At 44.4% G+C, this 25,113-nt stretch overlaps 2 protein-coding genes across 4 annotated transcripts in view; one reads left to right on the top strand and one right to left on the bottom strand.

The window, feature by feature from the left end:
• Positions 1-7,083, top strand: part of Mfn1 (mitofusin 1) — a 40,626-nt gene extending 33,543 nt beyond the window's left edge. For all 3 annotated transcript variants that reach the window (XM_048429945.3, XM_048429944.2, XM_048429946.3), the window contains exons 17-18: positions 4,479-4,613; positions 6,498-7,083. In XM_048429945.3, the coding sequence (XP_048285902.1) occupies positions 4,479-4,613; positions 6,498-6,576 (214 nt within the window). In that variant the 3' untranslated portion in view covers positions 6,577-7,083. The remainder of the gene's footprint in view (positions 1-4,478; positions 4,614-6,497) is intronic.
• A 2,372-nt stretch (positions 7,084-9,455) lies between these two features.
• The window catches only part of Gnb4 (G protein subunit beta 4), a 42,216-nt gene continuing 26,558 nt past the window's right edge, over positions 9,456-25,113 (bottom strand). The window contains exons 7-10 of the mRNA XM_085682328.2: positions 24,422-24,488; positions 24,128-24,329; positions 17,141-17,357; positions 9,456-13,931 (exon numbers count right to left, since the gene is read on the bottom strand). Of these exons, the coding sequence (XP_085538454.1) occupies positions 13,825-13,931; positions 17,141-17,357; positions 24,128-24,329; positions 24,422-24,488 (593 nt within the window). The 3' untranslated portion in view covers positions 9,456-13,824. The remainder of the gene's footprint in view (positions 13,932-17,140; positions 17,358-24,127; positions 24,330-24,421; positions 24,489-25,113) is intronic.

Genomic DNA, 25,113 nt, shown 5'->3' with positions numbered 1-25,113 from the left:
GCTACCATACTTGCCATTGTTTTTTAGATTTATTTTATGGGTTTGAATGTTACACCTGCATATATGTCTATTTACTGCTCTAGAGGCAGTAGGACCTGGGAGATGGAGGCAATAAAGGAAGCAAGCTGAAGTCTCATGCAGTAGCCACGTTTATTCAGAGCCTCAGACGGTTTATACTCTGAAGGTTAAGCAGAGTCACACAGGTAAAGCGTACAATCACAAGGACAAGCCTCATACAGCAGAAATATGTCTTTCCATAGGGGCATAAAAGCAAATAGCAATAGCCAGTTGTAATGAATAATCTGAAATAAACTCTCTGCTACATCAGGGAGGGGCACAAAACACATTCCAAGAACCATGTTTTTGAAGAAACTGTGGTCACAAGACTCTTGTACTGTTTTCTGAGTTTTCTCACAAGCACTCAGAATTCTCAACACAATTTTATTCTTGGGCCATGGTCCACCATATGTGTCTGCACCACATGTGTGCCTAGTGTTCTTGGAGATGAGAAGAGAGCACCAGATCCCCAGGAACTGAAGTTACAGATAGGTGTGAGCCATCATATGAGTGCCAGGAATCAAGCCCAGGTCCTCTTCAGGAGAACCAACTATTCTTAACCACAATCCCCCAGTTTCTGCTTTTACAACAATTAAATATTAGAAGAAGTGTATTGAATTCCCTTTAAACCAGGTGCAGTGTTGTATATTTAAATGAGTTTGAGACAGTTTAGTCCCAGAGGAGCTCAACCTAAAGAGGTAACATGCAGGAAAGGACAAAGCAAAGTGACGTCTTCCTTCCTGTAAGGGAAGCCTGAAAGAGAACAACCCTTAATAAGGGTTCCTGGAAGCAAGCAGACATGAGGTTTACACATGCAGAATAGGTAGACTGGGCGAAAGGTAATGTGTTCGAGAACATGCAGAGGGCTGGAGAGATGGCTCAGAGGTTAAGAGCACTGGCTGTGCTTCTAGAGGTCTTGAGTTCAATTCCCAGTAAACATATGGTGACTCCCAACCATCTATAGTGGGATCCGATGCCCTCCTCTGGCATGTTGGTATACATGCAGTTGGAACACCGTATACATAATAAATATATAAATCTTTCAGAAAAAAAACCTTGAAGAAAGAAATTCCTGTGTGGGCAGTGTGTTTTAGAAGGGCGTGTGGTCTCCAGGACAGGACTGTAAGCATGTGGAGACTAGATCTGGGTAATTGGGAGCCCTGGGAGTGCTGTTACCAGCCATTGAGCTCCTAAACCAGTTACTTTGCATGGTGTTTGGAATGATTTAGACAAGAGGCAGGATTTACAGAAATTAACAGATAATTAACTGTTTTGAGACACAGGTCAAAACAAGTAGAGTTGTGATTCAGAGACTTGTTCATGCAGTGTGCACTAAATACTTTTCGAGCTCTTGTTTTGTAATTTCATTTGTGTAATGGGAATTATTTTCTCTGATGAAGATACTTGGACTTGAGTGAAGGTCTTACAAATAAATGGTATAACTCCATACCTCCCTTTCTAAAAAAAAAAAATTCACCCAACATAATTGTAGGAATTATGGGAAATGAAAAGTTGAAAATTAATTTGGCCCTCCCTTTACATTATAATGGAGGCAACCACAAATAATTAGTTATGACATACTAGACAAATGTCAGTATTTAGTAAAACAATGAAAAATGCTTCAGTGTCATAGTGGGTATCTGTAGAATGAAGAAAATGGCTATTTAAATAGGCCAGAAGATAGGTGATAGTATATAAGACAGTCGCAGAGAGAAATGTGTTAGATAATTATGTCTGAGGTGCACACTGAGGAGACATTCCTGGGTAAAATGCAGACACTGCTCTCAGAGCACTGTCCTGAGCACTCAGACTGGATGTGACCTTGGCTTCTGGTAATCCCACCTATCTCAGTGATTTATCTTACAAAATGGTGTGGGAGAATTGTCTGTATTCTGTCAATCATGTTTTAAATAAATGCTGATTGGCCAGGCAGGAGGTGTAGGTGGGAAAACCAGACAGGAAGTGGAAATGGTGCAAGGGGAGCAGGAGAATTCTGGGGAGGAGGAAGTTGATTACTCGCACTCCTGCCCAGATCACCGAAGCAGCAGGATGTGAGTTACCCCACTGAAAAAGGTACTGAGCCATATGGCTAACATAGATTAGAAAAATGGGTTAATCAAGATGTGAGAGTTAGCCAGTAAGAAGCCTGACCTAATGGGCCAATCAGCTTTATAACTAATAGAGATCTTTGTGTGATTTTTCTCTGGGACTAAATAGCTAGGGGGCCGGGCAGGACAGAAAACCCCAACAAAAAAGCAGGCCCCTTCATGTTACAACAAAAGAATGCCATCCCCCACCCTTAACAGTTTTTGTTTTTATTGAGCAGATGGGAAGAGTTAAGTCTGTTAGGCTTCTGAGGAAATCTCCATCTCCTATGTTGGTATTTCCTGGGTGTGTGTATTCTGTTATTTTCGTAAGAATTTCCTATGTGCGTACTGTATTCAAATCATTTTCACCCTCCTTCATCTTCTCCAACTCCTCCCATGTCCCCCAAGTTCATGAAATCTTAGTTATTGTTTGTACACACACCCTCCTGAATCCTTTCAGTATTGTTCATACGCATGTATTTAGGGCTGACTACATGATTATCCCTCTCCCGGCAGCCATTAGTTGTCTGTAGATTTTCATTTAGGGGTGAGGCCCTCTTTTCCCCCATCTTGCATCGGCATGCCATCTAGTTACTGTCACTAAGCGTGTCATGTTTGGGTGACCCAGTTGTTGAAATTTCATGGATGTAGCTTCATGTCACATCTTGTATCAGATGTCCTGGTTCTCTGGTTCTTAGAAACCTTCTGCCTCCTTTTCAGCAGTGCTCCTTGGGCCTTAGGTTTGGAGGTTGCATTCTAGATGTGTCATTCAGGGCAGGCACCACCCAGCAATCTATTGTTATCTGAAATAGTAATAGTAATAATAACCATCTCCATCTGCTATAGAAAGACACTTCCTTGAGGGTCTGAGAGCAACAGTTACTTGCCTGTGGATGCAAGGATAAGTTTTAAGAATGGAATTAGAAATTATACTGATTTAGGGAAATGGTGTCTCCTCTAGTCTTCTAAGGTCCTTGACCTCACTAGCCATCAGTAGTTAGCTAGGTTTACAGTAGACATGAATTTCCTTCCATTGAGCGGGCCTTCAATCCAATTAATTAGACAGCCGATGATCACCCCCAAGATATAACCGCATTGGAGATATCTTGGTTAGTGGGTCAATGTTGTGGCCTTTAGGCTCTATGGCTTGGCAGGACTGTTGATCGCTTTTCTCCCTAGGCAGCGTGCATGCATAGCTCCTTTGAATGGCATTAGAATTTGTGCTCCTTGCATGCCAATTCTAATCAGTTCAGCCCAGTCTGTGTCCAGCGTGTGGTGTCTTCAGCAGTAAGGTCTTCCCTTCAAGTTCTGGGGTGCAACCAAGGACAACGGCAGTAGCTTGTGTTTGGGAAATCTTTTGGATTTCCCCTGCCTAGCAACACAAGGGGAGGTTTTTTTGAGTTGCACTGGGGTTTTTGTTAAACATTCTGTGACTTTTATGGAGAGAACCACCATCCCAAGTAGTAAAACTGCATTTAAACTGTGTGTGTGTGTGTGTGTGTGTGTGTGTGTGTAATAAGGATTCAGAACTAGGATCCATAAATAAGAGCACATGTATTTGTCTTTCTAAGTCTGGGTTACCTCACTCAATGTGATCTTTTTTAGCTCTGTCCATTTTCCTGAAAAGTTCATGATTGCATTTTTCTTTGCTGCTGAGCAGTTTTCCATAGTGTTTCTAAAGCCCCCCCCCCTTTTTTTTACTTGGGTGGTTTGTTTTCCTGACTTTTGTTTTTTCTGAGTTCTTTCTACATTCTGGATACTAATCTCTCAGATTTATAACTGACAAGACCTGTCCCACACTGTGGGTTTCTTCCTCCAGTTGATTGTGTCCTTAGCTGTAAAGAGACTTTTCAGTTTATGAGGTTCCGCTTGTTAGTTGTTGGCCTAAATTCCTGAGCTGAGGGGTCCTCTCCAGAAAGTCCTTTTCTCCTCTGTCTTGTAGGCGCTGCCTTTGTTTTCTTCTAGCAGTCCTAGCATTGGTCTTATTTGTATTCCCGGTGGCAGCTGAAGCCAAGTCTTGTGAGCATGTTGTCTTCAGGTAAAATAAAGGAGCCTGCAGTTACCCTAAGCTTCCAAGTGTCGTGCTGGCCTTCTGGCTTAGCTAGTATTGAAGTTTTCCTCTTTAACTGAGCATAGTGGTGCATACCTTTAGTCCCCGCACTCCAGAGGCAGAGAGAGGCAGGTGGATCTGAGTTCCAGGACAGCCAGGACTATATTCAAAACAAAACAAAACCCTGTCTCAAAAACAAAACCAAGTTTTTCTTACTAATATGTATTTGTTTCAGAAAACGTTACATTTTTATTTATTTATTTATTTATTTATTTATTTTTTAGAGAAATGGCTACCACTTTTGCTAGACTGTGCCAACAAGTTGATGTTACTCAAAAACATTTGGAAGAAGAAATTGCTAAATTATCCAAAGAAATAGATCAGCTGGAGAAAATACAAAACAACTCAAAGCTCTTAAGGTAAACTTTTCCCCTCTTAATAACATGAATATCTAATTTCATCTCACATCCAAAGTGTAATTATATGAAGTCACTAATGACTTTGTATTAGAACTTTTAAATTAACTTTCTTTGTTGCTTTAAATTAAGAGTTCATGTTTGAGGCTGGAGAGATGGCTTAGCAAGAATACTTGAGGGGCTGGAGAAATGGCTCAGCAGTTAAGAGCACTGACTGCTCTTCCAGAGGACCCGGGTTCAATTCTCAGCACCCTCATGGCAGCTCACAACTGTCTGAAAATCCAGTTCCAGGGCATCTGACACCTTCACACCTATGCACATAAAATAAAGATAAATAAGTCATAAAAATTAAAAAAAAAAAAAAAGAATACTTGATACTTTTCCAGGGAACCCTACTTGGTTCCCAGCATCCACATGGACTTCATAAAACTGAAGACTGTATACAGGAAAGGGCACCCAGCAGCCACCTATAACTCTAGTTCCAAGAGATTCTGTGCCTTCTTCTGACGTTTTTCAGCACCAGTCAAGCAAGTGCAAGTACATACATGTAGGCCAACACACATGAAATCTTTTAGAAAGACAGTAACTGTCCCTCGTGCTCTGAAGTTTCAGTGGAAGTCAGTTGCAGCAGGAACCCATCTAAGCCAAAGGAAATGTCCTGGACTTGTACTCTCTGTTAGGCTAGGGTAGTTCTCTTTCAGAACAGAAGTTCAGTCATTTAAAATGACAGTTGGGTGTTGTGTCAGCACGGTCAAGGTCAGCCTGGGCCACTGGAGACTCAAACAAGAAAACCCAAACAAAGAAATAAAACCAAAAACATAGCTTCTGTTCTTCCTGAGGACTGAGGACACTTGCTTTGAAGAGTGAATATACAAGTGTCCTGATAAATTGGACTTGTGCTTTGTTATGATTTATGATGGATCCTTTGGGAGACAGCAGTGGAGTGTCACCGTCAGGTCTAACTCTGCGGTTGTTATTTTCACTCCCGTGCCAGCACGTCTGGGCGTGTTGTTGTGTACCACCTGAGCAACACTGCTGGTTCAGGGGTCACACAGCATATAGCTCTGCATCAAAGAACAGCTTTATGGCTAGTGTTTGCAGACTGGAGGATGGTCCTCATGACCTGAGTTTGGGGTGCGTATGTAATTAGTCAAATGAGAATGTGTCAGCACAGCACTCACCTTTGTCATTGCCTTTGCAAGGGTGCAGTCCAGGAGTGGAGTGCCTGTGAGCCCTGAGTGTGCCCAAGTGCAGTCCTCCTGGAAGTCAGTCTAGCCTAGCAGCGCATGGCAGGTTGGGATCACAACTGTACCAACTTAGGCTCAGCCATCCTGTCTAATGTCTCAGGAGTGACGCCTGAAGAAATATATTCACCAGCATACGTACATTTCACTTCTGTGACCTCAGCCACATGTGCAGAGAGAACAAAACAACTCTTTCTCTCCAAATAGAGTCCCTTCTTTGTGAGTACATGCCCTAGCATGGTATGCGAATATGCTGCGTAGATCTGTATCTGGCAGTTCAGTCAGGGCTTCCTCTCATAGACAGTTTATTACATCAAGTATAGTTGTAATGTGTTCTTTGCCAGCTTCTTTGCATGTAGCGTGTGAGTCATTCAGTACTTTACACTTTACAGTTATGACCGTGATGTAAGATGTGACTCCTTTTTAAGCTCTCTCTTAGGCTGTTTTGATACTGAAGGCCCACACCTTCTTATTATCGCTCTAGACTCTGAGGTGTTCACTGTGAGCATGGCAGGAGCCACGTGGTAACAATCATATATGAGTTTTAATAAGGATGGCCACAGCTGCTTAGAGGGCTGTTTCTTAGAACGTATTTTTCTCATTGACTGTTAGGATAATTAGCTGTATTTGTTGTCTTAACTAGAAATAAAGCCATTCAACTTGAACGTGAGCTGGAGAATTTTTCGAATCAGTTTCTGCACTCAAGCAATGAAGAATCTTAACAAAGGCTGCTGTGCTGATCGCAGTGGAGGAAGCGGACTTGGAAGAAGGGGAGAACTATTTTTATGAAATAACCTCAGTATGAATTACTACTCTGCGTACCGATGCCTTGCAGAGACTGTGGTAATGACCTGTCTTGGGGGGGCACACTTTTTGAAGTGTCGCAATAACATCATTAGCTGTAGTTTAAAGACTGAACTGTTGGGTTAAATGATGGATTCCTTTAGAATCAGTGGAACCAGCTGTGCAGCCTCTGAGGGGTCCTGCGACACTTAACCAGGGCTTTCTGTCTTTGATTCTGAATAACTGCTTCCTGGCATCCAGGAGTTAGAGATCTTTTCATCTTCCATCACTAGTTCTTGATGCCTTCTTTAATGGGAATATGGAATTTCTTTATCAGATGATTTGTTCACACCAGGGAGTGTGGGCTGCTCCTGGGTTTCGCCCTCACAGCAAGGATGTAACCATCACTACACAGTTTTATCCTCATTAAAACTCATGTGAAATCATAGGAGGGCCTGTCATTGTAGTCACGCATGCAGTATCTGGCTCTGATCTTCTGCTGTCTCTAGCAAGGAGAGGTCTTCTGCCTAAACGTGAGGTGGCCGGCCAGAAGGGATGGCTGGCACGGGGCACAGGAAGTGACGTGGCGTATGGTGACGTGACTGTAACCAATGGATCCTTGGGAGGAATCTCACTGACACACTGGGCTTGTCCCCACTAGAAGCTTTGACCTTAATTACATGAATTTCTTTGGACCCCATTAAAAATTATCACTCTTGCCGGGCAATGGTGGCATCCCAGCATTTAGGAGGTAGAAACAAGTGGATCTCAGTGAGTTCGAGGCCAGGCTGGTCTACAAAGTGAGTTCCAGGACAGCCAGGACTACTATACAAAGAAACCATCTTGAAAAAACAAAACAAAAACAACCACAAAAATCACTGTGTTAGTGAAATGTTTATGGTTCAGGTATTATGTGTGCCTCTGTATTAGAGGCTGGTTGACAGTGTCTATGGAAATACTTTTAAATGGCAAGGAAGGTTGCTTCTCTGACCCGACTTATGAAAATAAAGTGCTAACGTATGAGTATTTTCTAGATGCCAGCTGTGCCATCCAGGGGACAGTGCACTCCATTGGGTTGTCCTTGAATTCACAGAGATCCACCTCCTAAGTGATGGGATTAAAGGTGCGCGCACCATAAATACATCTCTTATTTTTAAAATTCTAAAGAATGTTACAATATTTTACACCATTATTTAGACCATCGAAAAGTTTCAGAATTACTTACCCTTTAGGAAAATGGGTTTGGGGCTGCAGTATTCAAATTTAAACACACATGACTACATTTTGCTTTTACTGCTGATAAAATATCCCCCAAATGGTAACCAAGTGGGATTAGGTGAAAATTACATGAAAAACTTATCTGAAATCAAAGTCTGCTAACCTAAGTTACAAAGTTACATCGAGCACTTTAACTTTTGGCCACATAATTAGCATGCTTCAGTGTAGTTCTCTGGGTTTGATCACTGGGTTATCAACATTACTTTGAAACTTGTAAGTGCAGGTTCTCAAGCTCAACACCGTTGTAGAATCATAGCAAGTTTGGAGTCTGCAGCAAGCTTCAATAAGCCTGCAGGTGGTCTCAGTGTACTCTGAAGTCTGGGAACGAGTGTTCATAGTTCAGAATGCTTCCTGTCACTAGATAGGAGTGCAGCTCCCAGCTGATGAAGTCGTGGCTGTTGAGAAGAGTGTTTAACTGTGGAAGCCAGCTTTTCTCCCAGACTAGAGTGCACCTGTGGCTGGGCTCATGCATTACACAGAATGTAATCATGACTGTTACTGCCCAGTTACTACACACATACTTGATGATTTACTGTGTATGTTTACAGTTTTATAAACTATATGATCTTTAACTTTTTACAAAACATTTTTATAAGTATGCAAGCTTGCAAGATGAAAATAAACCTGTTTGCCGTTAGTTGATAAGTGCAGCGTTTATCCGTTAGTGACTTTTCATTTTCTGTTCCCAGTCATTCTCATGATAGTCACGATCTCACACCCAGGGTCCCGATTACTGCACCACTATCATTTAGTTCCTTTGGTCAGTCACAGGGAGAGATCCCCGGTTTGCCACTGTCAGTGGCAGTTTGAGAGGTTTTCCATGGTAGGCATGCAACTTGTAAGTACTGAGCCAGCAGGACTCCCTAAACAGGTAGAATACAAGCCTTTTTTGTTGGTGGTGTTTTCGACACAGGGTTTCTCTGTGTAGCCCTCACTGTCCTGGAACTTGATCTGTAGACCAGACTGATCTCAAACTCAGAAATCTACCTGCCTCTGCCTCCCAAATGTTGGAATTAAAGGCATGTGTCATGCCTGACTCTAATGTTTTATGTTTGCCTTGGTAACTAATTCAAACTCTTTCATTAATCTTAAAATTGTAATGAGATATAAACATTGAATAGATTTTTTTTTCAATTTAAAAAAAAATGGAACTAAATTACCCCAAGTGAGCTACAGGGGAAGCATGGATGTTGTTTCTTTTGAGACAGGGTCTTACATGTAGTCCAAGCTGGCCTCAAACTTGGGATCTTCCTGTGTCTGTCTCACAACTACTAGAATTACAGACATGCTCTTGTGCTCCACAAGGGAAGGAATGACCTATCTGTGAATGAGAAATTGGTGGCTTTAATAAACTAAAAGCCAGCTTTGGGTCAGTGACACGCCAGTCTCTCCCTTACTTCCTTTCTTATTAAAAAACAACAAAAACAGCGTTTAAACAAAGGAAGTAGAGTTAACTATGGAAGTACTGAACTTGAATTAGTTCTGGGACTTAATTTTAAAAATCTCACTAAAATTTGACTTAAAACATGGTACAATGAAAGACAGTGAAAAGCACTTTATTGATTACAGAGTATAGTACAGCTCACTACAACAGCATTTCACAAGCTAGTGTACAAATAAGGGGATCACTGTTCTATCTCAACACTGTTGGATCCTGGCACAGGTCCTCTGCTTATATGGGAAAGCTTTAGACATATGGCTGACATTCATAGTCAGCTGACTTTCTGTATTGAAAATATTTGAGGACATTTCCAAGGTGCCTTATAGAAAAATTCTCAAATCTGTTTCAAGACACATTTATGCTATCTCATGGCTTCGGTGAGACGATGCAGATGTTCGAAGAGAAGCCTCTTCAAGGAGAAAATGATAGGTTAGAGCACCGTTGTATAAAGACAGAAGGGCCTGGACAACCTACAGCTGTATTACAGAAGTCCGAGTTAACAGACTATGCTATGGAAGATTTTGTTGGATACAGTTCGTATAGTTGAAAAGTTCTTTTCCTCATAATGCTATATTATTACACCTGTTTTACAAAATCAGCCATTGGGTTTAAGAAAAAAAAAACTCTTAGAAAACTATAAACATGGAAAATATTTCCTAAATACAAGATGTTCCATCTGCCTGTGGCTAACAGTGCTGACTCAGACATCCCATGAGCACCTGTTGTGAGCAGTGAACAAGCAGTGAGCCTGCTTTGCACCTCACGTTCCACAGGATCAGTTTAAGATCATCTTGGTAAAACCAGCTCACCTGAGGACGAGCTAAGACATCATTTTAAACCACGTTTTCCACAGTGGCCAGAGAACAAACACAGTACAAGCCAGGTCTGATCTGCAGAGTCTAAAGGGATGTTCCGTATTTAAGTGATGGCAGGGTCCATCTGGGGTCTGCTTATTCAGTTTTTCTAGGCTAGTTAATAAAGAATGCGCATTATGATTCAAAATCCAAGACGTTCATACCCACTTAATTTCCCTGAATAGTTTCACTTCTAAAACAAAGTCTTAGTTTTACTCCTAAACCTAAGTCATCAGTGGGATTGGAGAGTACTTTCAACAATAGAATGGTCATTTTTATGATCTTTTTTTTTTTTAAGATAGGGTTTCTTTTTCTTTAAAGGGGGATTTATTTAAATTACGTTTGTGTGTGCAGGGGCCTGAGAAGGCCAGAAGAGGGTTTTGGGTCCCTTGAAGTTACAGGCAGTTGTTAGCCACCTGAACTGGGAACTATCCTCATGTCCTCTATGAGAAGAGCCATCTCTCCAGTCCCTGGGATAAATAAGGTTTCCATCTGACCCTGGCTGACTGGCCTCAACTCTCAGTGGTCCCTCTGTGGTCCCTCACACGCAACCCCCCAGGTGAAGGGTTACAGGGCTGCACTAGGTCATGTAACAGATTCAAGTCCCTTACATCTCAGAAACACATCATCAATCAACTTGCCAACTCTAAATTAAAATGACAGCCACTGACTAGACTTGAACTTGAAGGACCAGAGCCCAACACTCAACTGCTTTTATGAATTTGGAATTCAATACAGTATACGTGTATCACAACTAAGTCCAAGCTAGTTAAGGACCTGGAGTATTACATGGAGCACGGCTGCCAAAAATGAACTTGCTTATCTCAAGGTAGAGCTGTCCTTGCTGAACAGCACTTTGAGGCATTCACTCAACTACATGGTGGTTACAATGTTTTAGAAAAGATCATGTGCCTTTATAATACTCTCCGGGAAAAGATGCTTGTGGACTCAGCTAGAGGCCAAGGCAGAAGCCACAGCAAAATGTTAAAAATCTTGCCGGTCTCAAAGACGACTTTTGTTTGATGTTTTGCATGCTAAGCATCAACCTGCTAAGGCACATTATATAGGCTAATCTCGGGAAGTCTCAGGCAAGCCAGTGTATTTAGCCACAACAAACTGCAGAGAAACCCTAAAGGTACCCACCAGTAGAAAGCAGCTTGACTAAGGTCACTACTGTGCCAAACCCTGGCACTGTGTGCAGTGAGCCATATGTTCATCATGGTTACTCTCCAGCTACACTGTAAGGGAAATCTTTAAATTCTGTTCTACACAAGCTTTTAATAACATGAAAACACACCCCCTTTTTAACATAGATTTATGTGTACAAATGTTTTGCCTTGTGTCCAAGGGAGTCATATTCCCTGAGACTGGAGTTACAGGTGGTTGTGAGCTGCCACATGGTTGCTGGGAATTGAACCCAGGTTCTCTGCAAGAGTAACAAAGTGCTTTTATCTGCTTAGCCAACTCTCCTGCCCTGAATTCCATTTTAAAATATTTAGGGCCATAGAATTCTTCTGTATGACTTTTGACTGACACACAGCTGAGGACTGAACCCAGGGCCCTGCGTTTCAAGCACTTTACCATGGATTAAATCCTTTAGCCCCGTTTTAAAATACATATTAGAAGTGCTGTTTTGAACAGAGTTTTGGATGAGTTCTGAGTTACACAGCAGTCTTGGAAACACACCCTTGTGGGGAAATGATTGTGATCCTCTAATGTGCTTCAACTCTGGCTTGGGTGGGGCAGGCTGCAGGTGCAGCTCAGAGGTAGAGCGCCTTCTGGGCAGCACATACAAGGAGGGCTAGATTCCAGCCCAGCACTGTCTTTTTTTTTTATTCTTTCCTTTTAAGTAAATTGTGCCCTATTTCAGAGAGCTATGCTTCGTAAAGTAACCTCACCCGGATTAGCTAGCCCTGTCTCCTTGGTCCTGCTGCATACCGTAAAAGCTGCCTCCTTGTTCATCTGTATGCAGCAGCACCAACTCTGGGCTGTTCCATGTAACAAACTCACTTCCTGGGGGCTGCAGTTTCTTCCACAGCCCCAACTCTCCTGTGTCTGTCGGCTCTTCATTCCTGTTCTGCCCCAGTCAGGTCCAACCCTGGAGCTGTGTGGGAGGAGGCTCTGTCCACTGTAGTACGTGAAGCGCAACTGACCTTAATAAAGCTGATGCTGATTTCATCACAGCAGACACATACATGGGCACAGTCACAGTATAAGGATGAAAACTCCAGAGTTTGGAAGTGTTAAAGTTAGTTACAGGTGATCAACTTTAACAAACTATTAAATAGCAACATACGTGTTACTGAGTTTCAAACAATGTTTTGTATACATCCAGGTAATCCATGAAGGCAGCACCCAGCAAGAGGTAACAGTCTGCTATTGTCAGTCATTTAAATTTGTAGGAGAAAACAAGAGGAGAGGCAGGACAGCCCAGTGACAGACAGAGCAATTGGACAGCCTGCTGTGAGCGGACCCTCTGAAACAAATGCTTTAGGCTCTAGGGGCCAGCTCTGGACACTCAACTGCAAGCTGCATAGGAACAGGTATGTCGTGGTCTGGAGGAGCCAGGGGTGCAGAGCAAGCCTGGTGGGCACAAGGCCCTAGATTCCTTCTGCAGCACCACCAAAATAGAAGAGCAGAAGGTCAAGGGTGCAGATAATTTATACCAGTTCAGATCTTACACAGAGTTCATAAAGCCATCTTATGTATGTTAGTGCCAGTTAGTGGATGAGTTTACATTTCTCAAAAATGTTAAAGGTGAGCCACTGTTTCCTACCCATCACAGAGAATACTGAGAGGAGTCTTCAGAAGCAGGGGCAAGTCAGGTTTTGTCAAACTTCTGAAATACTAGTACATTCTACAAACTTGGTTTCAGAATGTGAAATTAACAGCAAGATCTAAAGGTTCAAAGGGCTCAGCCTTTTAGAATACCAAAAATTAAAATACATGCCAATGTCTACTGGTTATAATATAATAAATTGTAATGACATTTCAGTGTCCCCCCTGGCCTTCACATCATCTGTCCCCTCAAATGACTCAAAAGGAGCACTTAGATCCCTAGCATGGCAATGCATGAACAGCCACTGGCTTCTGCAGAGCCACCTCATCTATCAACCCTCCTAATCAGGAGGCCATCGTGACTCAAATGCGATGTCAGAGCCCAAGGGGACTCCTTCAGACAGCACATATATCTACAACATCACATCTGCCTATTACGGGTCCTGGCTCTCCCATGACAATACTTTAAAAATGTGATGGTTCTCATATATACAGAGTTCAAGGGGAGTCCCTAACAAAATGCAAACACAACAGTCACCTGCTACAGAATGTGCATTCTAATCTACAGAAAAAGGACTAGCACAAGCAGGAATCTGTTGGGCTTAAAGTCAACACAACTGCTCAATACCCAGGCCCTTCGCCTGCAGCATGGGACCTTAGTCTTGATTGTCTCTGACCACCATTTGGCTGTACTTTATTCAAAGACGCTTTCTTTCATACGTAGTCATCTCAATAGAAACCCTCATCTGCAAACAGAAGGTAGAGTTTCTTCTCACAGCTGTGGGCTGTAGCGTGGATCTCCAGATAGCCATTGGGGAGCAGAACTTAGGACACTGTTAATTCCAGATCCTAAGAAAACTGTCCCAGGAGCCGGTGGCCACAGCCATGCCATCATCAGTCACACCTAAGCAGCTGACACGGTTGTCATGACCAGCAAGGACACCTACAAAGAAAGGTCAATACAGAGTTAAAACCGGAGTTTCAGAACTGCAAAAGTTACAATGCAGATGGTGATTAGAAAACGAACAGGCATCCTGAGGACACAGCCATCAGGGCAAGTCAGGCACAGTACAACACACCATGGGTTATGTGAATTTTTTTTTAAAAAACGAAAACATCAATTTGTGCTTCCGATTTTTGAAAAGTCATTATCTTAAAAAAAAAGGGAAAAAAAATTGAGAAGAGTGTCTTGTAGACACTTGCTTGTATTTCCAGTTCAAAAGGTGACTCACCTCCTACTTTTTAAAATGAACCCTGTTATTTACAACATTTAGGAGCCTTAAACCATAGTTAGGAGCAACAAGAGGCTGAATAGTTTTCCAAGGCAATAAACTGTCAACCATTTAAGAAAATTGAGAAGAGGGTTCTCATGTAGTCCAGACTGAACCTGAATTTGCGACCCAGCCAAAGATAATCTTAAGACCCCAATCCTTCTCCATCTACCTTCCAAGTGCTGGGATAACAAGCGTGTGTCATATAGTACCTGGGAGTTTTGTAATTTTTCTGCCTAGGAAAATATGTAAAAACAAATTCCACATCTCCAGTAAGTTCATGATATTCCAGTTCTGCTACTGAACTGTGCTGCTTTCAATAAAAACACATTTTTAAGTGGAAGTTCTATACAGTGTGCTTTCCCAACAAGAACAAGACAGTTGCCTTCCATCCTATCTCCAAAATAGACCCAAACCACCCCTTTCGTTCTTTCTGTTCATCACCACACACAAACTGCAGTGACCTGAGACTCACCCATCCTTATTTTTTACTGCACAGGACAAAATAAACAGTTCTCAAGATTTGAGTGAAAATGCAAACATTCAAATGAAGATGAAAATATCCTTTCCTTATCTCGTGTCAGGGAATGCGTGAACAGTGGCTGGCTCCCTCAGAGCCGCCTCACCTGTCAGCACTCCTAATCACGGAGCCGTCAGGGACTCCGAGGTTCAAATGCAATGTCAGAGCCACCATCTCTCTTTAAACATATTTCCATTCTCAGAAGTGTATCCTGTTTAAGTATTCCCTGTAGCGTTTCCAGTCTGGCGGTGTATGGATGGCAACTTTACCATCATGGTGTTGGAATGCCATGTAAGAAGAAAGCACAGAGGTGGCCTCTCCAGTCACCTGGAAAGGACAGGGAAGAGAAGGGCTCCCAAGTCTGGATTTGGCCTTAAAGTGAGACACTGTACTAAGCCAGCCATGAAGACAGCTATCAGCAAAGCAAACTGGGAACTCAAGCATGTCAGAAATGAGTTGATGGATACTAGCAGATTGAGGTAACAGCCAAATACAGAATTCCTTATTTATGGAGTTGCTGGCATTGGGCAACATGTTGTTTACAAAAATCTACTTGCAAGGTACCAACTCTGAACTCTGTGATTTGTTAGCTGACTTCAGAAGATAATTCCTGTGAGAGCTGAGAGCCTCTATGTCCAACAACTCTGGGGGCTCTAAAGGTGGGGATTGAGCGAAAGAGGCAAAGACAGCAACAGGGCTGTAAGCTACAAGGTCCACAGTGGTAGAGATGGGGATCCCTGGGACTAAGTGGGGGCAAGTGTGTCAAAACAGAACTGCATTAACAAGTGAACAGTAAAGGGTGACACCTTCCCATTTGCACTTCTATGATGTCAGTCACATGACAAATGCCAGCGTAAGACTAGGGAATCAGCCATTAACCTATCTCCTGACTAGGAGAAAGAAACGGTTGGTTGGTGGGAATGGAGATTAGAATTGACTTGTTAAACTGTAATCCCAGCTTTCCTCTTGAGTCAGTCAGACAGTGGTGGGGAGCACAGGGGAGAGTTTCAGAGGACAGGGATGTGTGGAAAAAGAAAATTGGCAGTAACACAGGCATGCTATTTCAAGCTTTTTTTCTGAGATGAAGGTCTTGATGTGTAGCCCAGGCTGACCTCAGACTTGTGATTCTCCTATGTGTCTCCTGAGTGTTAGGATTACAGGTGTACACCACTGCACCCTACCAGTCTATCTTGGGGTGCAGAAAATATGTTTGTTGTGTTATAGTAACAAAGTACACACACCCATGTGTGTATACGGAGTATGCATACATATATACACACACACACACACACACACACACACACACACACACACACACACCATACATTTGTTTGTTTGGTTTTCCAAGACAGGGTTTCTCTGTGTAACAGTCCTAGCTGTCCTGGAACTTGTTCTTGTAGACCAGACCAACCTTGAACTTACAAAGATCCACCTGCATCTGCCTCCCGAGTGCTGGGATTAAAGGCATGCACCACCACCGCCCAGCTTCTGGAGTATAATTTTAACATTACATTACAAATGTAAATGTTTAACAGTTAAATTACAAATTCCTCCATTTAATCCCAGTTCCAATATGGTTGCTATGTTGGTTTTTAATGGGAGGGTTCCTGTTGAGGCCTGGAAGACAATCTGCCTATATCCTCAGGGTCAGTCTCAAGAGCATGAGCCACTGCAGAAACCATGCTTCCTGTCAGGTTAGAGAGCAATGGTTTAGCCCCAAGTGACAGCTTAGCAGGGTATGATGACGGCATTCACCAGCAATTCCAGCATTTGGAAGGCTGAGGGAGGGTAACATTGAGCTCAAGGCCAGCCTGGGCTTTATAGTGACTTCCAAGCATAAGGATTTGTCTCAGAATAATAAATAAGCAAACCAACCAGGATGTAAGAAAAAGAAAACTATCAGAAAGAAAAAAAAAAAAGGCTGGAAAGATGGCTCAGAGGTTAAGAGCACTTACTGCTCTTCCAGAGGTCCTGAGTTCAATTCCCAGCAACCACATGGTGGCTCGCAACCATCCAAAATGAGATCTGGTGCCCTCTTCTGGTGTGCAGGCATATATGGAATGTTGTACACATAACAAATAAATAAATAAATAAATCTTTAAAAGAAAAAGAAAACTGATTTGTGCAAGAAGGCACCAATTTATATTTACTGCTCCTGACCCCTAATTTACCATTCTAGGACCTAATGTCATTCTTCAGTAGGATAAATGTTCCTCCAGCTACCATCAAAGGTAATAAAGATACGAAGGAAAGCCGCCCAGCTGCTGCTCTGACAGCTCCCGGATGCCCAGCAAGCCTCAGTGTCTGTGGGAGCCTTTTCAGGCTTCCTGAAACAGAACCTGCCTTGGCTACATCACTGACCTGCCCGGCCTCCTTTCAGCGCGTCCCACACGCTGCAGTTGAAGTCATCATAGCCGGCTAGCAGAAGGCGCCCGCTCTTGGAGAAAGCCACAGATGTGATCCCACAGATGATGTTGTCATGAGAATACAGCAGTAGCTCTTGGTCTGCACGGAGGTCAAAGAGCCGGCAGGTGGCATCATCGGAGCCTGTGGCAAAGGCATAGCCACTTGGGAAGAACTAAAAAGGGAAAAAAAAAAAAAAAAAAAAAAAAACAACGTAAAAACAATGGAGGCAGAGAGGCTGGTGTTGGAGGTGTGAGTGAGATTGGTCTACACCATAATAGATGCATTCGGAGACCATGGAGACAGACAACTGGGGACAGGAGGTAGGGCAGGCTTAGAGTCTAATTTTGCTTCTTTCCGTTTCAGTGACTGCTGAGAAGTTTCTTTTTATGTGAGCCAGTAACCCACCATGTAGCACAGGCTGACCCAGAACGCACAATACTCCTGCTCCATCCTCCTAAGTGCTAGGGCTACAAAGGTGTGAGCCACCACACCTGGCCTAATACATATGTATTTTTTAATATTCTGGGCTTTTGTTTTAGTTGACGATTTAGGCTAAATAGCACATGCAAAGTGCATGAGCCATTGCTCAGCACACAGTATTAATAACGCCGCCTGTGGTCCTTCGCCTGTCTGATCCAGACGTACTGGGTGCCTGTCATTTAGGAGTCAGGAACAGTGTGCTGCACCAGGACAGCGGGCACAGACTGCATGTTCACACTAGGGTCAGCATCAGCGCAGTGACCTCCCAGGACCAGGGGCCACCAGGATGCCTAAGAGGAGGCTCCTGCACGCGAGTCAGAGTCAGAACAAACCAAAACTCCCCATGCCGATCGTAAGTCAAGTATTACTATTTACAGGATGTCTGTTTAAATATTTCAGAATTCTACTATGAGAAATAAATTGGAAAGGTTTTAGAACATACAGAACACTGCGACTGGGGGATGGCTCGGGAGATAAAGCACTCGTGTGCCTGTGAAGACTACACTGGGGTTGCTAATGAATGCCACCCTCGTGCCATGCTATGGAGCCCAGCTCCCAGGTAAATGCTGGCCTAGTGTGGAGGTATGCCCAGTACCCTCAGTAAATGCTGGCCGAGTGTGGAGGCCTGCCTGTACCTCAGCATTTGGGTGGCAGAGAAGGGGTCCCCTAAGCAAGCTAACTAGCTGGACTAGTATAGGTCAACTGGTTCAACTGGTTCAGACCCTGCCTCTGAATAAGGTGAAGAGGGCACCCAACATCAGCCTCTGGTCTACACAACACCTGCACAGACAGAAAACAGACAACTCCGCCCTCCACTGGCGATGGAGGGGTACAGCCCCAGGCATGCCTGGCACCTGAGTAGCGTTTCATGCTGCAGCCCTGGTCAGTGTGCTTTTCCACATGTGCCTAGTCAAAGCACTTCCAGCTTCTGGGAACTGCTTTCTCATGACGGCTTTGTTTTCTGAAGTTGAGCTACCGACACTGATTTCTTACTGTGTAGAAACAAAATGTCTGTACATTGGTTTTATTTGCTCAAATGTGACTCCGCAGCGTGTTAAGGCTTCACAGAGTCAGGTCTGCTTAGGCTTCACTTATATTTCTTTGATTGTGTTTTTGAGACAGGATTTCCTATATCCCAGGCTGACCTTAAATCATGGAGTAGCTGAGGATGCCCTTGAACTTCTGATCCTCCTGCTTCGACCTCCTGAGTGCTGAGATTCTAGGCATGAGCCACCACACCCCGCTTTCTTTCATTCCTTACGGGTTTGTACGGGAGCGCACAGGGTGACACGCACAGGATGACGCCAGAAGTCGTCAGGTGTTTTAGGTCATTCTCTAGTTCCTCTTTTGGTCGCAGAGACGGTTCTCTCCCGTCTCTGCTCCCCAGTGCTGGGATCGACAACAGGCGGTCCCCGCAGGCCAGCCTTTTCACCTGAGTTCTGTGGACCAGCCAGTCCTCATATGCGCACAGTGAATACCAGCTGAGCATCTCCCCAGCTTCCTTCATTACTCCTAATGAACAGTGCATAATTGTTTTTAGTTCTTTTAATTTCATATATTAATCTTATCAATCTGGAGTCTATTTAATAAAGAGCCTTTAGTAAAGTAGTGCTCGAACTTAACTTTCTTCATTCTTAAGCAGTTGTCCAGCTGTTAATTAGTTTTTCTATTGATCTTCTGCTATATCATCCACTAAATTCCTGGCAACAACGTTGTGTTCTTTTCCTGTGTAGGGGATCAGCCTGGGCCTCACATACGCTGAGCAAGTGCTCAACTACTGAACTACACTACTAGGTTTTAAAATAATATTAACATTTAATAACTAATAATTTAGTATTATAACCTACCCTTAGGTTTTCAAATAAATAAGTTATTTGAGGGATATAATTGCTTCAGTTAAATGTATTTCTGATTACTAAATACAGATATGTTGTAATTATGTTCTCAGATCTGACTATAGAGTTGGAAGTGTGAGAAGGACTTATATAGTGGGGCAGTGTTATTTCCAGCTGTTAGTAAGCACAGGGAGACATTCCCCGACTGTTTCGCTAGGAGTCCCACGGGCAGAGTTCTGCTGGGCAGCAGCTCGACAAGGTTCACAGGTTCCTGGAAATGGCGGCGACTGCTCTGGGTGAACACGGTTTCATCATTCCAAACAGGAAATGCTCTACTCATAGATTCCCGGAGGACTGCAGGACCCGGGACCATTAAAGTCTTCCTTCCTCCCACCATGCACCTCGTGGTTTGGTTCCTTGATGTTCAAAGCCTTCCCTAGCCTCCTCCCTCTGCTGGTGTTGCTGGCCGCTTCCTTCTGTATCCTCATCTCTCCCGGCCACGCTTGGCTTTTGTTTTGTTTTCCTTGCTGCTGCTGTTTGTTTGGCTTTTGGTTTCTGAGACAGGGTTTCTCTGTCTAGCACTGGCTGTCCCAGAACTCACTCTGTAGCCCAGGCTGGCCTCAAATCTGCAGCAAGTCTCCTGTGCTGGGACCATGGCATGGTCTTTGTCCTAAGGCCTAGCCTATTTATACAATATTTTTCTCCCAACTATGTCATTTCCAAAGCGGCCTCAGTGTTTACTAACAACTCAACAAAGATGGCACTTAGTGCCTCATCCCACAAACAGTGCAAACAGCATCAGTCTCTGTAAACTCATTGTTGTAGGGTTGGGAGACAGCGCCTGCTCGGCGTGCCTGAGCACATGAGGACGTGGAGCTTGAGTCCCCAGCTCCTATGTGACAAGTTGGGAGTGGCTGAGTGTGTCCTTAACCCCAGCACTGTGGGCGTGGCTGAGTGTCCTTAACCCCAGCACTGTGGGCGTGGCTGAGTGTCCTTAACCCCAGCACTGTGGGCGTGGCTGAGTGTCCTTAACCCCAGCACTGTGGGCGTGGCTGAGTGTCCTTAACCCCAGCACTGTGGGCGTGGTTGAGTGTCCATAACCCCAGCACTGTGGCCAGGCAGATGATTCTGAGACACTGCTGATGAGTCAGCTCAGCCAGGAAGGCAAGCTTCCAGTTGAGTGAGACCTGTTTCAAGTAGTAAGGGAGCCGGTTCCAGAGGAGGCCAGCTGATTTTGCTTGTGCCTCTGATTGTGTACACACAGGTCTCTACAGCCTTTGATTGTGTACACACAGGTCTCCACACCCATACTCACGCACATGCACCTACCACACATCACTCGCACACAAAATTTAAAGTAATAATAAACAAATTAACTTTTACCAAGCCCGAAAGAAGAAACAAACAACACAAATGAGCACCTGCCTAGCATTCCTGTTGGCCTGCATTCAACACTCAGCCCCAGGCAGACAGACACACCCCGGGGTGGGGGCTGGGACAGAGAAGGGGGGAACCCCACGCATTTCAACAGATAAAGGGAAAGTGTTGGATAAAATTCAACATTTGTTCCTGATTTTTCAAACTGACAGCACTTGCTGCTCATACAGATGACGAGGGCCCAGTGCCCAGCGCCCACATTAAGCAGTTTGCAGTCCACTCTAATCCCACCTCTGAGGACTCCATATTTGATGCCTTCTTCTGGCCGTCAAGGGCACCTGCTCATGCAGGTGCACACAAGCATGCGCTCACGCGCACACACACACACACACACTGTACATCTTTTAAAAACCCTTGGTAATTTTGACTATAAGAGGACACACTCAGCCTTGTAAAAGTGACCCATGATGGCTGGGGCAGGTGTGCCTTCCCTGATGCTGTCAGTATAAGCAGGCTGACCTGAAAGAGGGGAAGCAAGCACTTGCTCTCTTTGACTCTGTATTGCTCAGGTTCTGTCCACTCAACACAAACCTGAGTCGTTTGGGAAGAGGGAACCTTAGCTCAGATGCCTCTATCTCCATCTGACTGGCCTGTAGGCAAGCCTGTGAGGCATTTTTTGATGAACGATTGATGTGGGAGGGCCCAGTTCACAGTGCTCTGGACCATCCCTGGACAAGTAATCCTGGGCTGTAAAAACCAAGCCAAGCAATCCTTAAGGAGCAAGCGTGGTGTAGGAGGTTCTGTTTGTGTGTGGCTTTCATTGGTTGAATAAAGAAGCTGCCTTGGCCTTTTGATAGGGCAGAACTCAGGTAGGTGGAGTAGACAGAACAGACTTCTGAGAGGAAGGAAGCAGAGACGGGGAGTTGTCATGAAGGTACCAGGTCATACATGCTGAATCTTTCCCGGTAAGCCACGGCCTCGTGGTGACATACAGATTATTAGAAATGGGCTGAATCAAGATGTGAGAGTTAGCCAATAAGAGGCTAGAGCTAATGGGCCAGGCAGTAATTTAATTAATTTTGGTGTGGTTACTTCAGGGGTTAAGCTAGTCGGGTGGCTGGACGCAGCCCGCTCCTCCTACTACACAAGTGGGACCAGCATTCCTTCAGTCTGTGCCTCAGCTCCTGCCTCCAGTTCCTATCTAGAGTTCCTGCCCCGACTGCTCAGTGATGGACTGTTACCTAGAAGTGTGAGCTGAAATAAATTCTCCTCTCCAAGTTTCTGTTAGTTAGGGAAGGACGGAGCAGATGCCATAACAGGCTGATCACTCTTCTCTCAGAGACCAGGCCTCAATTCCAGTTTTCAGAGACTGAACAAGTGGTTTCTTAGGAAAAGCCAAGAACAAAGGACAATCAATATTCAGCACCCCCAACAGCCAGGAGGAGGCCTGGTACACGCAGTCCCAGGCCAGGCCAGGCCTGAGCCAGCCCCCACAGCAGTTCAAAGACAGGGCCTGCCCCCAATGGAAAACTGTAGCCCTGACCAACCCTGGCTAGCCCTGGCCAATGAAGACGTACTAATATGATCATATCTAAATATGTCAATCATATCTAAAATGACCCAACTTCCTTAGACAATCCCCTCAGTATGGCTTAAAAGATGCTCCTGCCTCCTTCTCGGGTGGTTGCCATCTTGCCCTTGTATAAGATGGTAGAACCCAGCAGGCTGGAATAATAATAAAATCTCTTGGTGGTTTTTGGGGGTCCTGACTCTGGGTACAGCAGTTAGTGTTTCATCATAGCAATAGAAAGCGACCTAGATAGTCGTAATCTGCAGAACCACATGAATATGACTTTTAGAGTGGGAATAATACACACACACACACACACACACTACAAAGTATCTTCTTACGGAACTGTAATGTCTTAATTGGATTGACAAGCATGGTTCCTCTAGAATGCCTCACATCTACAGCCTTTGGCATCTGAATTGTACAGGGACACTTAGCTGACTCAAAGTGGTGGCCCACATTCTTCTGAACCCCGCCCCCAATCATCACTTAATAATCATTTGTACGGTCATTCAGTGTCATTTTCATGTTTCTCAAAAGTCCAAGACTAGCACATCCCCCTTAATCTCCAGCAATCTGGCATCTGCTTAGCGTGCTTGTGGTTGTCTGACTGGGTTTGTTTGTTTTTTTTCCCCCTTAAAAATATGAAGTAGCAGGACTGGGGAGATGGCTCAGTTACTGAATTCAAGAGAACCTGAATTCAATCCCCAGCGTGCCTCTAAAAGGGGTACACATCTGTAAAGCCAGCACTGGAGGGCTCAGGAGACAGGCGGGTAGCCAGAACGCAAGAGCAAACTAGCCTGGCTTGATTAGCTCCAGGTTCACTGAGAGATGCTTTCAAAACTAAGGTGAGGAAGGCGGACACAGTGACTCACACCTGGAATTCCAGCACCTGGGAGGAAGAGGCAGGAGGATCTTTGTGTTTGAAACCAGCCACAGTCTACACAGTAAGTTCCAAGCCAGTCAGGGCTAGCGAGACCCTGAATCACGAAAGAAGGGGGAAATACAATCGAGGAGGTAACAGATGTCCACTGCTGGCCTCTATAGCACATGCACACATGTGTATAGGCACACACACACGTTTCTGGGCTTCTAATAAATGATCCACGTAGTTCCACACTGTTTTCTGATAAAACCTGTTAGGAAGGCTGGGGTGTGAGGCTCGCTGACACTATGCAGCTTGTCCGGTTTCAAAGCTGGCACATGGCAGAACAGGCACCTCCCTGATTTGGCTATCTCTCTGCAGAGGGCAGCACCCCCTTCCTGAATATTGTGCTCTGTGGAGTTCCCCTCGACACCGAATGGCTTCTCATCAAAACACACTGAATGCCTACTCAGTAACAACAACCTGTCCCTACTCATTCTGGAAATAAGGCTTGTATCTTATCTAAAAATAATAAGCACTCAAATTTATGGATTAAAACGTTAAAAATCAAGACCTACTGAGGATTTCATGTTGTAAGAGTGGTTCTTACACTGGTTGTAAGAATCCATGAAAGCAATCTGTTTGTTATAATGGTGTCAGGATCAGCACTTAGACACAGTGCAGTTTTGAGAGGTGGAGACAGCAGGGTCAGGAGGATCAGGAGTAAGGGGTTTCATCAGCCTCATAGTCTGGGCTACAGGACTCTGTCCCCAAAATAAACCAACAGAACAAAAAGCCAAGTGTGCTTCACTTACACTGACAGCGTTGATGTCCGAGATGTGTCCTGTGAAAGACTGTCTACACATGCCGTCCCGGACATCCCACAGCTTTGAAGACGCGTCACAAGCACCAGAAACAAAGGTCTTCAGGTCAGGACTCAGGGAGAGACTCATCACGTCACCCGAGTGTCCTGCGAAGGTCGTAGTCTGCTGCCCCGTCTCGATGTCCCACAGAGCACTGTGAGGAAATACAAGGGGAGACACAAAATGACCGCATCCCGACCCAGGGTCTGTGCCCACGAAGACAGGCTTCTTTGGGAAGGAACTCACCAAGTTGTGTCTCCTGAGCTGGTGATGATCTGTCCATCATCTAGGAAGCGACAGCAGGACAAGTAGCCTGCAGCGGAGAGCAGAAATGTCAGGCCATCGATCCAGTAACCAAGGAACGGGATAAAAACCTATACTCGGGCAACAGGGCCTTGTCAGTGGGTCATGTGGCTCTGTTGTAATGGTTCCTCACTGTCTTTTTTTTTCTTTGATTTTTGATAGCAATTTATTGATCGCTTATATCATCTGTGAGCCAGATGGGACTCGAACTCGGGTCCTCTGGCGGAGCATTAGGCGCTCTTAGCCTCTGAGCTACCGCTTGGGCTGCTTAGGAATTGAACTCAGGACGTTTGGAAGAGAAGGCAATGCTCTTAACCACTGAACCATCTCTCCAGCCCCCTCGCTGTCTTCTGAGGCTCTCATGCATCACACAGGAGCACTCAAAGTGGCCACGTCAAGCACGGTAGCCTGTTAGCAGCAGCACAGTGTTTAACCTTGATACTGTGACCACAACACTGTCATCTACAAAATTCATGCTTAAGAGCCAATCAGTTGGATTTTTAAAAATTGTGAGGAGTGTTTTTATTTTCAGTATATTTGTGACAGTGTGTTGGGCTGCATTCATAGCTTCCCTGGGCTCCATGTAGTCTGTAGGTTGCAGGTTGGACACACCCGAGAGAATGTGCTCCTATAGC

The sequence above is a fragment of the Myodes glareolus genome, chromosome 20 (genome assembly GCF_982192425.1).
Source record: "Myodes glareolus chromosome 20, mMyoGla1.1, whole genome shotgun sequence".
NCBI classification, from domain to species: Eukaryota; Metazoa; Chordata; class Mammalia; order Rodentia; family Cricetidae; genus Myodes; species Myodes glareolus.
This window is presented reverse-complemented; position numbering and strand designations above follow the sequence as displayed.